The sequence below is a fragment of the Sorex fumeus genome, unplaced genomic scaffold (assembly GCF_029834395.1).
Source record: "Sorex fumeus unplaced genomic scaffold, SorFum_2.1 ptg000029l, whole genome shotgun sequence".
NCBI lineage: Eukaryota > Metazoa > Chordata > Mammalia > Eulipotyphla > Soricidae > Sorex > Sorex fumeus.
This window is the reverse complement of record NW_026606086.1, coordinates 386,501-400,690: the sequence shown is the minus strand read 5'-3', so window position 1 is coordinate 400,690 and position 14,190 is coordinate 386,501. Positions and strand designations below refer to the sequence as shown.

At 59.4% G+C, this 14,190-nt stretch overlaps 1 protein-coding gene across 1 annotated transcript in view; it reads left to right on the top strand.

Annotated features, from left to right (window-relative positions):
• The first annotated feature begins 2,251 nt into the window (after positions 1-2,251).
• LOC130024562 (CAP-Gly domain-containing linker protein 1-like) overlaps positions 2,252-14,190 on the top strand; it is a 39,450-nt gene continuing 27,511 nt past the window's right edge. The window contains 9 exon segments of the mRNA XM_056115279.1: positions 2,252-2,404; positions 3,140-3,681; positions 4,631-4,755; positions 5,904-6,126; positions 9,635-9,809; positions 9,812-9,831; positions 10,186-10,289; positions 11,401-11,458; positions 12,063-12,770. Coding sequence (XP_055971254.1) covers positions 2,320-2,404; positions 3,140-3,681; positions 4,631-4,755; positions 5,904-6,126; positions 9,635-9,809; positions 9,812-9,831; positions 10,186-10,289; positions 11,401-11,458; positions 12,063-12,770 — 2,040 coding nt within the window. The 5' untranslated portion in view covers positions 2,252-2,319.

Genomic DNA, 14,190 nt, shown 5'->3' with positions numbered 1-14,190 from the left:
CTGACATCTCGAAGGGTGGCGCCTGCCCCTTTAAGAATGGCCCATGATGCCCTCCTCCTTGCTGAATTCTACTTCTACCTCAGAACATTCTAGACTCTAACTGCCATTTTCAGTCTCTCCACGAGACTGGCACGAGCCTGTTTGGCAGAGCTCAGTACTGAAGCTGCGAGTGCAGTGTGACACAGGTGAATCTGAGTCTCTGGGCTTTCTGCCCGCGTGGGGGCGGCTTTTTTCTCTAACAGTTCTTTAGTGTATGATAGTTTTTAATCTTTAGTTAGTTTAAGTTTTTTTACTAGTTATATATATATTTTTGGGTGGGGTGGGGTGGCCATACCTGGCTGTGCCCAGGGGTGACCCTGGCTGGCTAACGTCCCTGTGCTGATGGAGATCGAGCCCCGGACAACTGGATATAAGGCAAGTGCCCTCCCCACTATCCTGCCTCTCTGCCCCTTGCGGACTTCTCTATTGAAATATGGAATGACTCTGAAGTCAGTGGGCCCTCATGGGGGGCTGATGAGAAGCAGAGGAGAAGATCTCACTCCACTGGGACTGGCTGGAGCGCTGGCACTGCTGAGTGCGATGAGCCCCGCCAGCCCCACGACGCCCACTAGGCCTTCCCGGGGTCTTGGGCCGGAGTGAGGGGTTGCCCTTTTCAGGGAAAGGGAGTCGATCCTCGACCTCCTCAGGCCCCCGGGCCTTTGTCCTCCTAGCAGAAAAGCATTTCAGGAGATGAGCATGAAGCAGAAACATTTTATTTGGAGGCCTTAAGGAAGGGGAAGGAGGGAGGGAGTAACACGCTCGAGAGAGAGTGCGGCTTCTCCAGAGGTGCGGAAAGCCACTGAACATGTTATGTTGCTAGGTTGCATTCGGTCTGAAAGTCCACACCTCAGGAGGGGAGAAGCCCGTGACATGATGGACCTCATAGGCAAGAGCAGTACCTGGGCTCGGGCACACATGAGCGCCCTCCCTTGGTTCAAGGTGGCTAATCTAGGGATTTCCCCAGGCTGCCCCTGGTGGGAGTTTCTAGCTACCTAGAGTCCGTTGCTAGGGTGGTTGCCAACGGGGTAGAGTTGAGTGGTCCATGGTCCTCTTAGAAATTCCTTTCCTGCCCTTTGTTCCTATTCCCTCGGGGGGTCCAGCCTGCTCTGGGCCTCATAGGTAAAGGTAAAGGCCCTCCCGTTGATCGTCGATTTGCTCGAGCAGGCCCAGTAACGTCTCCATTGGAGACTTTGTTGTTACTGTGTCTGGCATATCGAATACTCTCGGTAGCTTGCCGGGCCTCATAATGTGGGTTAATTTTGACAAGACCTTGGGTCCCGTGCACTCAGGTAGTCTTTTGGTGGCCATGAAGCTTTTGTTGACTTTCTCGGAGTTCCATCGCCATGGGGACGCTTCCCCCATCTACCTGTCTGCCTCAGTTCTATGGGTTAAGAAATGGAGTTAATACTGGCTTGTGGTTATCCAACCTGGGCAGCGTCACAAGGAATGAAGGAAATGCCGAAAACTCCTTCGCTCCCCTTTGGCACATTTTTTTTTTCTTTTTGGGTCACACCTGGTGATGCACAGTGTTTACTCCTGGGTCTGCACTCGGGAATCAGTCCTGGCAGTGCTTAGAGGACCATATGGGATGCTGGGAATCGAACCTGGGTCGGTCGCGTACAAGGCAAATGCCCTTCCCACTGTGCTATCGCTCTCCAGCCCCCATTTGGCGCAGTATTGCTGGGCTCTTTTCCCTTGCAGTTCTCAGCCCATAGAAAAAAGTGTGCCTGTTGCTTGCCTTAGCTTCTACGTGTAACTCCGGGCCTCTCACACATGTACATACGCACACACGCACACACAAGACCAGCCATCACTGCTGAGTCGCCTGCCGGCTCGTCAGTGTCTGGACGGGGAGGTGGTCAGTGACACTCGCGGTGCTCAGTGATGATTTCTGGCTCCTGAATATGTTTGGTGGTGGGAGTGATGGCAGGGAGGGCGCGAGGGTCAGCTGCCCGCAGGGCTAGTACCTGTCCCCTCTGCTCTCTGGCCCCGAATCGGCAGTTGTTTGTTTGTCTGTTTTGGATTGAGTTTTTGCGCAGGAATGACACTTGGTGGGCTCAGGGGGCTGTGCGGGAGAATGGGGGTCGCACTCGGGGTGGCGAGTGCCAGACTGGCAGCTCTCTGGGCTCCGGAAGCTGCTGTGGTCGCTCGCCTGAGACAGACTCTCTCCTCTGCTCTTCAGAGATTTAGTCCTGAGAACGAGTGTGCCTCAGAAGGCCCCGCAGTGGGCTCGATGGTCGGGGCCTGGTAGTGGCCGCGGCAGCGTCTGACCGCCTGACCATGAGTCTGCTGAGGCCCAGCGGGCTGAAGGCCCCCACCAAGATCCTCAAGCATGGGAGCTGGGCCCTGAAGGCACCCTCGGCCGGTAAGTGCGCTCAGCCCAGGCCAACGGAGACTCATTCCCACCCGGGAACCCCATCCCGAGTCCTCGCCCGGGAAGGGCTCCCTGAGCTGTAGACACGTCCGTGGCTCTGGGGACAGCTCTCACACACGAGTGTCACGTTCTGTGAGTTTAGTGTCACGGCAACCGGTGAGGGCTGAGGCGACCAACACGCTCCCTTCTAACTGGTAGCTCCCTTGCCCAGGCTTGGGGACAGGCTTAGGGAGGTGGACTCACCTGGACTAGAGGGCCTCATTGCCGGCCAAAGCCACAGTACAGTGGGGAGGGCAACTGGCACCCCATGTGACTCTCCACCCTCAACCTCACCATGAGTAACCCTGAACGGAGAACCAGAAATAGGCCCTGAGCATTGGCTGGGTTGCTCCCCGCCCAAAAGAAAAAGAAGATGGGCCAGTGGACACAGCAGAAATAAGACACTGGGTTCGAGCTTTCACCTGGCTTGGTCCGTAGTATCACGGGGTGTATCCAAAGATTTCCCCTGAGCTGCCCAAAGTATGACTGCGGCCTGGGATGCTGCGGTAGGTGAGCACGTCCGCTTCACGGCTGGCCCGGCCAGGCTTCGCCACAAGCAGCCCCCGTCATTGGCTAGGAGTAGCCCCGAGCACTGCTGGGTGTCCCTCCCCCCAACCACACTTTAACTGGACCTGCACAGGCCCTTCCTGTCCCTTCTGACCCTTTTGACCCTTTCTGCTGTTCCAGCGGCTGCTCCCGTTGAGAAGACCGTGCCTGGGGAGAAAAGCCCCAGCGCCCCCTCCTCGGAGATGCAGGAGGAGTTTGTGGGCGACTTCCAGGTCGGGGAACGAGTCTGGGTGAACGGGAACAAGCCTGGATTCATCCAGTTCCTCAGGGAGACCCAGTTTGCCCCTGGTCAGTGGGCCGGGATCGTCTTGGACGAGCCCATCGGCAAGAACGACGGCTCGGTGGCGGGTGTGCGCTACTTCCAGTGCGAGCCGCTGAAGGGCATCTTCACCCGGCCGTCCAAGCTGAGTAGGAGCTTGCAGGCCGACGATGAGACCAACTGCCGGCAGCCAGCGCCTGCCGCCTGGGCCACCCCGCCCCTGTCGGCCTCCCCGGCCCTTGCCGGCACCGCGAATGTGCCCCAGTCCCCCGCGAAGGAGTCAACGGCCACCCCTCACATCAGCAGCCTGACCAGGACGGCCAGCGAGTCCATCTCCAACCTCTCTGAGGCCTGCTCCCTCAAGAAAGGGGAGCGGGAGCTGAAGCTCGGGGACCAGGTGCTGGTGAGTGCCGAGGGCAGCGGTCGCGGGTGGCTGTCCATTCTCCTGTCTGGTTCATCAGCTCCTCCAGACTCGCGGTTTGGGTGGAAGCACGAGCAGCCGGGACGCCTGGTCCTGCAGTTTCCAGCGTGATGGATGCGTACGGGGATGCTGCCAGTTTTACCAGTTTAGCCAAAACAGGGTGGAGGGGTCATGCCGTGGGGAGAGGTCATGCTTTGCACGCCTCTGACCCGGGGTTTAAGTCTTGGTCCCATGTACAGTCCCCCAAGCACATCCCGGAGTGATCCGTGAGCACCAAGCCAAGAGTAAGCCCTGAGCACTCTGAATGTGACTCAAAAACAAACCAATGAACAAAGTTGGAAATCGGTTCTATTTCTCTGGTTTTCGATGTTTTTGCTTGGGGCGTCACAGGGTGGTCGCACACAAAGCACCCTTCCCCCGGTGCTCCAGCCCTGTTTGTCAGCATTCCTGTCAGTGTCCAGCGCTGTGATTCTGTTTTGCTCTGTGTCCCGGGAACCAAGTGTCAAGCCAAGGCATAGTGAAGGAGAACTGGAAGATCGAACTCTGTTAAGATACGAGAACAGTCATTTTCCTTTAGCTGGTTTCTGGCTTAATTGTTCTCCAGCGGTGGGGTTGCCAGTGCTCCGCTCCCACACCCAAGGGGCAGCGACCCCCTCGCCACACCAGGTGGCTGGCCTGGGTCAGAGATTCCCGGGCGTGTGGTCAGCCAGGCCACCGGTGACAGCGAGTGGGTGTGAATGCCGCTGCCTTGCATGGACACTGAGCAGCAGCGTCTGCTCACCCTGTAGGGGTTGCGGGGGGAAATGGCACTTTGACCTTTGGGGTTTCTTCAGGAAATCCCGCCTCTGAAGCCAGAATGTTCGTTTGCGGGGGTGGGGGCGCTGTGCGCAGTCCAGGGTGCCTGACCCACGTCCCTCCATCCCTCCGGCAGGTGGGAGGCATGGAGGCCGGTGTGGTGCGCTTCCTCGGGGAGACGGACTTCGCCAAGGGGGATTGGTGCGGCGTAGAGCTGGAGAAGCCACTGGGCAAGAACGATGGTGCTGTGGCCGGAACGAGGTGGGTCCCCCTGCCCCCCCAGAGAGCCTGGGGCCATGCACGGTGCCCGGGAGGCGCTGAGGGGACTGCAGGCCACTTCACTTGGTTCTTAGGCGGGGCTACTTCCAGTGGCACTCGGGGACCCTGCAGGGATGTGGGGACAGCCTGGGGCCTCCATATGCAGCTGTGCTCGGGCCGCAGGAACCCCCCGGGCCTGCTGTCGCCCTTCAGATGCCGGGGAGGCTGCTTGGAATCGCCCTTGGTTTGCGTGGTGGGGGTGGGCGGCATGCGAGCGAGTGTGGGTGTGAATGTATGAGGGAGTGTGTATGTGAGCGTCTGAGTGTGGGGCTGTGAGAGTGTTGGTGGGGGCGTGGGCATGAGAATGTTGGTGGGGGTGTGAGCGTGTTTGTGGGGGAATGAGAGCATGTCAGTGTTGGTTTGAGAGCGTGCAAGTGTTGGTTGGGGTGTGCGTGTGTGTTACTGTGGGGCTGTGGGTGTGTGGAAGTGTTGGTTGGGGTGTGAGTGTGTGTGGATGTGGGAGTGTCGGTGGGGTGTGAGTGTGAGTGTGTGTTGGTTTGGGTGTGAGTATGTGTGTTTCTGGGGAGTGAGTGTGTGTGAGTGTGGGGCTGTGGACATGTGGGAGTGTCTGTTGGGGTGTGAGTGTGTGTGTTTGATGGGGAGGGAGTGTGAGAGTATGGGAGTGTTGGTTGGGGTGTGAGTGTGTTTGTTGGGCTGTGAGAGTGTGGAAGTGTGGGAGTGTTGGTTGGGGTGTGAGTGTAAGTGTGTGTTGGTTGTGGTGTTTATGTGTAGGAGTGTTGGTTGGGGTGTGTGTGTGTTTGTTAGGTTGTGAGTGTGTGTGAGTGTGGGCTGGTGGACGGTATGATGTTTGTTGGGGAGTGAGTGTGAGTGTGGCGCTGTGGAAATGTGGGAGTGTTGGTTGGGGTGTGAGTGTGAGTGTGTTTGTTGGGGTGGGAGTGTGAGAGTGTGGGAGTGTTGTTTGGGGTGCGTGTGTGAGTGTGTTTGTTGGGGTGTGAGTGTGTGGGCATGTGGGGCTGTGGGAGCGTGTTCGTTTGTGGGGGTGTGAGACTCTGGGACTCAGTGGACTTCTGGGTCGGCGCTTATGTCTCTTGCCGAAGGTGTTTTTGTCCCCCCCTCCTCGTTGTCTGCAGGTACTTCCAGTGTCAGCCCAAGTATGGCTTGTTTGCTCCCATTCACAAAGTCATCAAGATCGGCTTCCCTTCCACGACGCCGGCCAAGGGCAAGGTGGCCGCCGTGAGGCGTGTGATGGCCACCACCCCCGCCAGCCTGAAGCGCAGCCCTTCGGCCTCCTCGCTCAGCCCCGTCAGCTCCGGGGCCTCATTCGAGAGCAGCAGACCCGGCCGCACGGGACTAGTAAGCAGCCCCCCACCACTGCGGGGTGCTCGGGCCCCCACAGACTCCCACAGCCCCAGGGGCAAGAGGCGGAGCAGGAGCACGTGGGCTGAGCAGCTCCGGGTGGCAGGCGAGTGGCTTCCCAGCCACCACCAGTGACAGGAGCAGGGATGGGCCTTTCCTGGGGTGCTCAGGGCTCCTCTCTGGCATCAGGCCACCTTAGGGATGAAGTGGGGTAGCTGAAGGGGTCGCCTGAGGGTCAGAGCAGGGCCCAGAGACTCTGGGGAACGCTTGGCCCTTCATCTTGCTTCTTTGCTCTCTCCGTCTCTCCCTGCTCCCTCCTGTCCCTCTGCACCGCTGTCCACATGCAGAGTGGCCTCGACTTCTGTCCATTGCGGTGCCGCAATTCAAAGCTGGGGCCTCGTGGCTTCTCCCCTCACGTCTATCTGAGTCATAAACACTAAAGTGTGTCTGAATATGCAAGGGTGCCCTGAGATATTGTCCACAGGGAAACGGGCCCACGATGGAGAGGGTGTCCTGGGGGGCTGGCTTTGCTGGGGGCTGCGCTTCCTGCCGCCGCCTCTGCTCCGTGCATTGACCCTCGATGCGGAAGAGGAGGGAGTGAGTGTGTGTGCAACGGAAGATACAAAACAGATGACACGGGAACGGGAGCCAGGAGGCCACGGGCCGTGGGCACAGGCCTGGGGCCAGTCCTGTCTTGCTCGACCACCACCAGGTTTCCCTGCCCCACGTGCATCCGCACGTCCGACTCCTCCTTCCCTTCGCCTCACCATTTAGGAGGAGAGCAGACTCAGAAACCCCTCTCCTTCCCTCGCGAACCAGCCCGTTTGTGGAATTTGGTTTTGTTTTTCTGCTTGACTGTGGGCCATACCCTACAGTGCTTCAAGGGGCCATTTGCAGTGCTGGGCTTGTGCCGGTGCCTCCCACCTCCAAGCAAGAGCCCTACGCCTGAGACGTATCTCCAGCCTCCCCCCGATATCTTGTTTTGTTCTGTTTTGGGGTCACACTTGGCAGAGCTCAGGGCTTTCTCCCACCTCTGTGCTCGGGATTATTCCTGGCGGGCCTCCGGGATTGAGCCTGGGCAGCGCTGGGGCTTCGCTCTCCAGCTCTTTGGCCCCTGCCTTGCATATCTTTATGCAGGGTGGAGCTCACTCCTAAACTGAACATCACCGTTAGCGTCTATGACAGGAATATAGAAAGATTCTGTGTGACTTCACGGAAGTATACCTCGACAACATAATTCCATAAGTGCACACACAAGCGTTCATACACACAGTCACTCATACATGTACACGCAGTGCATACTGTATATACACAGGCTTATGGGTATACACACACAGGCACATACATGCATAAACACAACGTGCGCATGCACACAGGTGCGTGTAGATATGCCCACCCGAACATACATGCACGCATACATACATGCACACGGGTCCGTGCGTGCCCTGTGGAGGCCTCCCTGTTCGTCTGTTGGCTGAGTTGCTCTTCTGAGGTACCAGGCTCCCACAGAAGGCCTGGCCTTGCTGGGATGGAGCCTGGGGCCTCACAAACCACGCGCAGGGCAGAGGCTTTGGCATCAGCATCCTGAGTTCAGCTCGTGGCCCCGACCTTGCCTAGCCCCTCAGCACGTGCCTCCCCCTATGCTAGGGGTGCTGCTTTCTCCGTGCTCCGGCGCCTGAACCTCACAGTCTCGTCGCCATAGTTGGCTGAACGAAGCCCATCGCTCCTGTGCTGGTTTCCTCAGGGAGATGTCTCAGGCCCAGGAAGCGCGTGCGTCTGGCCTGCTCCACCCGCTCAGGCCAGGAGGCTCAGGGCACACCGCCTCCCGCCTTTCCTAGTTTTTATTTTTGCTCTTTGGGGTTCACCTGGCAGTGCTCAGGGACTCCAGGCGTGGTGCTTGGGGGCTGCTCCCGGTGGAGGGGGGTTGAGCCCGGGTCTTGTTGTTAGACCCCCAAGGCTGCCAAGCTCTTCCCAGCCACCCCTTGAATTCCGAGTTGACTGCAGTTCCCGGGAGCACTGCACATGGCTGGCCGGAGAGCTCGTGTGCTCCTAGAAACTTTAGTTATTATTTGGTTTTGGGGCCACACCCAGGGGTGCTCAGGGCTTATTCCGGGCTCTCTGCTTGGGGGGTGGCGTCACTCCTGATGGTGCTGGATCTTGAACCTCTGCAAGCACCTTCCCCCACCCCCCCCAACAGACTCTTTGGCCCTGGGGAGGGCATTTAATCGGACCAGATATACTTTAAGTGTATCGGGAAATCACGGCCTGGTCCTTACGCACAGGCAAGCATGATCCCGCTCTTCGGACAGAACCAGGTGGCTCGAGAGCTCCCAGCAGGCAAAGCAGCAGTGGACAGCCTGGGCCCTGCTGGGCCCTTCGGTCAGGAGGCGTTTGGCAGCAGCTCAGATGATGCGGGGAAGCGGCAAGAGAACCTGCGGCTGGACCACAGCAGGGCGATGGAACAGGGATGGCCGGGCAGAAGGAGCGGAAGTCCTGGCCATCGCCGCTGCAGCCCCCGCCACCATGTGCCCGAAGAATGAAGATCAGGTCCCGCCTTGTCCCCTCCTGCAGGGGCCGTTGTGCAGAGAGGGATCTGGGTCTGCAGAGCGACCACGAGTGACCACGAGCCCTGGATAGAACGGACAGGACCCCCGGTCCCCGCAGCCCTTCAGCCCACTCCCCTCCCCTCCTCACTGTCTTTGCCTCTTCTCTCCTTCCCTTTGTGCTTGGTCTTTCCCTGAGCTGCCCTTGCTGTCCTGCTCGCTGGGCTTGAGCCCTCACACATTCGAACCCACCACTTTTTCCTTTTTTTTTCCCTGGACTTTGGCCATGCCCCAGCAATACTCAGGACTTACTCTGGACTCTGCACTCAGGAGTCACTCCTGGTGGGCTCGGGACCCTATGGGGTGGGTACCTGTTATCCAGCTCGGGTCAGCGGCGTGCAAGGCCAGCGCCTTTCCCGCAACTTTATCATTCTAGCCTCTCATCCCCCATTTTCGAAGGCAGATGGCACAGGGGTCTTTTATAGGGTCACACCCAGTGACCCCCGGGGGCACGGGGCCATTCCCAGAGACAAGAGTCTCTGGTTACTGCTATTCAGGCATGGGGCGGGTGCCCGGGAGAGCGAGGTGAGCTGGAAGGAAGAGGAAGAGAGAAGGGACAGGCTGCAATGGGAGACCCTGACAGACCTGCAAGGCTGAAGATGCTGGATCCGGCCTCAAGCTCAAGCCAAGGGCTCAGCCTTAAGGAAGATCAGGCCAGAACGGGCTGTGGAGGGGGCTGCCTCCGGCTCTGCAGAAGAGTCTCTGGATTCCCACGAGGCCCGAGGTCAGTGGAACCCAGGTCCCGTCCAAGGATCTTCGGGAAGGTTTCAAGAGGTTTCTGCTGAGAGTCGCTGGCCCGTATGCAAGGATGCAGCACTGCTCCATGTGCTTTGCCGAGGATCACCATGTGCATGCCCGTGTCGGCCGCCCCCCTCCCCTTCACGTCTCTTTTTCCTTTGCAGTTCCCGGAAACCTCCTCCCGCTACGCGCACAAGATCTCCAGCACCACTGCCCTCCAGGAGGCGCTGAAGGAGAAGCAGCAGCACATTCAGCAGCTGTTGGCCGAGCGGGACCTAGAGCGGGCAGAGGTGGCCAAGGCCATGAGCCACATGGGGGAGATAGAGCAGGAGCTGGCCCTGGCCGGAACGGGCACGACCAGGTGACATCTGTGCAGACGGCATTGCCGGGGCCGAGAGACGCCTGCGGTAGAGGCTGGGCGCGAGCTTGGTGCAGGCGGTGCAGGCAGAGGCCGTGGGTCCCCGTCTGCCGTCGTTGCGGTGGTGTCCGGCGCGTGGTTTGATCTCATGCGCCGTCTGCTCGCCCTGTGGGGGTTTAGGGAGTGCCGAGTTGTCCGCGCCGGTGCTTTCGTTGTGTGCTTCCCCTCTGGCCTTCCAGAAATGCCGTAGCTTAGGTGGGAGATGCATTCAGCTTGCCGTGGTGACAGGTGGCGATGCCAGCCCACAGAGGGCTGTTGGGGGCGGGCGAGGCCACTCACGCGCCGTTGCCTCTACAGCACGTCCTGGAGCTGGAGGCCAAGAACGACGAGCTGCGGGCCATGCTGGAAGCGACCGACTGGGAGAAGGTGGAGCTGCTGAACCAGCTGGAGGAGGAGAAGAGGTGAGGCCGTGCCCGGAGCTGGGGGCTCCCTCGGGTTGGGCACTCCTGGCCTTCCAGGGCTGTGAGAACCAGAAACCAACGGGTGCCCAGTCCTGAGCGCGGCCTCACCGGGAGGGCTGGGGGGGGAGCTCAGTGGAGCCAAGCCACCCCCGACCCTCCCTGCTGTGTCCACCTGGCCTGGTATTCAGGAGGCCTGTGCTGGGTGGCAAGGAACTGTCCTAACCCAGTGGGGCCCTGTGGGAGTCCCTGTGGTTAAATCCCAGGCGGGAGGAAACCCACAGTACCCATGGGGCACGACAGCAGACAGACAGGGCTCAGGCTAGGCTGCAGACAGACGGACGTGGTGCTCAGGCCGGGGTGTAGACAGACAGACATGGGGCTCAGGCCAGGCTGCAGACAGTCGGACGCGGGGCTGAGGCCTGGCTCCAGACAGATGGACACGGGGTGCTGGCCGAGACCGCCTTTTCAGATGGGCTCCCGGCAGTGTGGTGCCCAGGGGCACTGACAGTGCCTGGCTCAGCCCCTCAGCTCCACAGGCCGACTCGACAGTCACTGGGAGCCCCTCCCCCCCCCCCGCCCCCGGCCCCCGAGTCCTTGGCTGCTTCTCCCCCAGGGGCTCAGTTGTTGTCCCAATGTGGGGACAGGCGCTGGCTGGGAGGGACTGGCAGGCGCCGCGGGTCAGTTTTTAACCACCTCTGTTAGCCGCAAGGCAGAAAGGGTTGATATGACACTGCACCTGGCGTTGGCTCGGCCTAGCTTCCTCCTGGAGCCTGCGGGTCCCACCCAGTGCTCGAAGCTGAGGGGACTCGCTGACTTTCTTTTTTTTCTTTTTGGGTCAACCCAGCGATGCTCAGGGGTTACTCCTGCCTCGGCACTCAGGAATTACTCCAGGCATTGCTCCGGGGTCCATAGTGGTATGCTGGGAATTGAACCCGGGTCGGCCACGTGCAAGACAAATGCCCTGCCTGCTGTACTCTCGCTCTGGCCCTCCCCGACTCTCTCAGCCCTCCTGTGTGTGGAGCCGGGGGCTGGGTCAGGCGCATCTACAAGATGGTGGCCCTCATGGGGGGCAGCAGTGACGTCCCTCACAACGTCTCCCTCTCCCCCACAGGAAAGTGGAAGACCTCCAGTTCCGAGTCGAGGAGGAGTCCATCACCAAAGGCGACCTGGAGGTAAAGCCCGGGCAGGTCCCGGAGGCTTGCAGGGTGCAGGCAAGGATGCGGGGCGGCCTGGCCGACCCCGCCGGGACCACTTCTGCTGGAGACTCCTAATCAGACAGGGATACCTGGGGTCATGCACCTGGCAGGGCCCGGCTGACACATCTCTGCTCCTTGGGGCTGGAGGCTGCTCTTGATGAGCGTTTTTCTCTCCTTCTGACAGTCGGGTCTATGCCTTTGCCTCAGCTTTGATTTTCAGTCGAGCAGCACAAATCAAACCCTTTAGAACCCCATTTTTTGGAAGATTTTCCTTAAAACAAGAAGAAGCAAAGAGTCAGTTTGGAAAAGAAAAATTTAGCGGTAGGGCGTTTGCCTTGCACGCAGCCAACATGGCCGACCCGAGTTCGATTCCTCCGCCCCTCTCGGAGAGCCCGGCAAGCTACCGAGAGTATCTCGCCCGCACGGCAGAGCCTGGCAAGCTCCCCGTGATGTATTCGATATGCCAGACACAGTAACAACAAAGTCTCCAATGGAGACGTTACTGGGCCCACTCGAGCAAATCGATGAACAACGGGAGGGCCTTTACTTTACTTTACTTCCTTCCTGTTTTAAGTTCATGGAAATTTTGTTTTCCCACCAGAAGGAGGTGAAGTCCCTGCAGGCGGCCTCTGAGAAGCTCGCCAAGGAGAACGAGTGCCTGAGGACCAAACTGGACCATGCCAACAAGGAGAATGCGGACGTGATCGCCCTGTGGAAGTCCAAGCTGGAGACGGCCATCACCCCGCACCAACAGGCCATGGGCGAGCCGAAGGCATCCGTGAGCCAGGGCGTGGGCGCCGAGGCGGCCGAGCTGGCTGAGCTCAAGATGCAGATCGAGAGGCTACAGTTCGAGTACCAGCAGGAGGTGGAGAGCCTGAAGGCCCAGCAGGCGGCTGAGCGTGCAGCGCACGCCTCTGAGCTGCAGACGCTCAGGTCGCGGCTGTTCAGGACGGCCCAGGAGCAGAAGAACAGCCTGGAGGCCGCACGGGCCAAGCTCGAGCAGATCGAGGACCAGCACCTGGTGGAGATGGAGGACACCCTGAACAAGCTGCAGGAGGCGGAGACGAAGGTAAAGCACCTGGATGGGTTGCAGGCCGTGTGTAGTCAGCAAGCCCAGGCCCTGGCCAATGCCACGGCACAGCTGGAGGCCACCCAGCAGAAGCTCTTGCAGCTCGATGGGCTCTGGAAGGCCAGTTCCAAAGGTCAATTGGGAATGGAGAAGCTCAGGCAGCAGCTCCAGGTGGCTGAGCGGCAGATTCAGGAGTTAGAGAATGCAAAGCGGGCTGAGAGCTGCAGGTTGGTACTCGGGCACCCTCGCCCACTTCCACGCTCGCTCCCTGCATGCTGTGTGTCAGTCTGCTCGCCGCTGTGTTCCGGCTTGGTGCTGACAGGTCTCCCGGTCACGTCCCGTGCGGTTCCCTCTGAGGGAACTGAGAAGGTGTCGGCACGATTCTGGGGCTGTCATTGGTCCCCACCACCCGGATGCCGTGCTAGCCTTGGCCCCCATTGGCCCGTCTGGAGTCTTTCTGAAACACGAAGCCAGTGAGAAAACAAGATAGGAGCCCCCAGAGCAGACCTCTGCCCCCCACCCCTTGGGCCCGCTGCATACTCACCGAGTCCCCCCAGACACTTGGGTTCGAGTCAGGCCACGAGGGTCTTTCTCTGACCTTGCTGACCACCTGCTCGTGTGACGGGCTTTGCCCTCCTCTCCCCGAGGCGCCTCAGTTCCCAGCTGGTGCTCGATGCCTCTGAGCCTCTGAGCTCCCTCAGGGCTAGTGACGTGGCCCATCTTGGTATTTCTCATTGCCAGCCCCTCCCTCCCTGCAGCACAAGCCCCCGCCCAGCCCTGCAGAGATTTCATCCCTTTCAGCCTTTAAGGGGTGCTTGGGCCAAGTCCGCCTTCCAGCATGGCCCCCTGCTGGCCACAGGCATGGACTCTCATGGTAGCCCTGACCCTGGGGAAGGACGCGACAGTGAGATCTGGGCCAAGCCGAGGAAGCTGCAGTTCTCACCAAGGAGCCCCGAGAGATGCCCTTTTCCTCCTATAGGATTGTGGTGGCATGGACGTGCCCTCACTCCCCCCCACCCCGGCTCCCCCCGCGCTGGGCACTTTGTTGGAGAAACTTCTCTCTTGGCCAAGATGGAAGGGCTGTGGGCTTTGTAGACAGGACTGACAGACATAACAGAAGGGCCCCGAGATCCCCGGGAGTTCCTCTCAGGACTCAGGACTCCTTGGCTGGCATTCCAGAAACACCAGCTGAAACAAATGGAATCAATTCCTAGGACACAGCAGGGGATAGCTGACCCACTTGTTCGCATCAAGATGTAACAAACGTCAAGTTCGGGTGACTGCTGTCTAGTGGATTAGAGGTTCCTCATTTTAAATTTCATATTGAAACCCCTCAAACTTTTAAAGTCACAGAAAAGAAACGAAAAGAAAGTAAATCTTGGGGGCCGGAGTGATAGTACAGTGGGAAGGGCATTTGCCTTGCACGCGGCCCACGTGGGTTCGATCTCCATCATCCCATAGGGTCACTGTCATTGTCTCTACCCTCCCGTTGTTTATCGATTAGCTCGAGCGGACCCAGTAACGTCTCCATTGTGACACTTGTTACTGTGTTTGTCATATCGAATAGGTCACGGGGAGCTTGGCAGGCTTTGCCGTGCAGGCGAGATACTCTCAGTGAGCTGGCCGGGTTACTGCC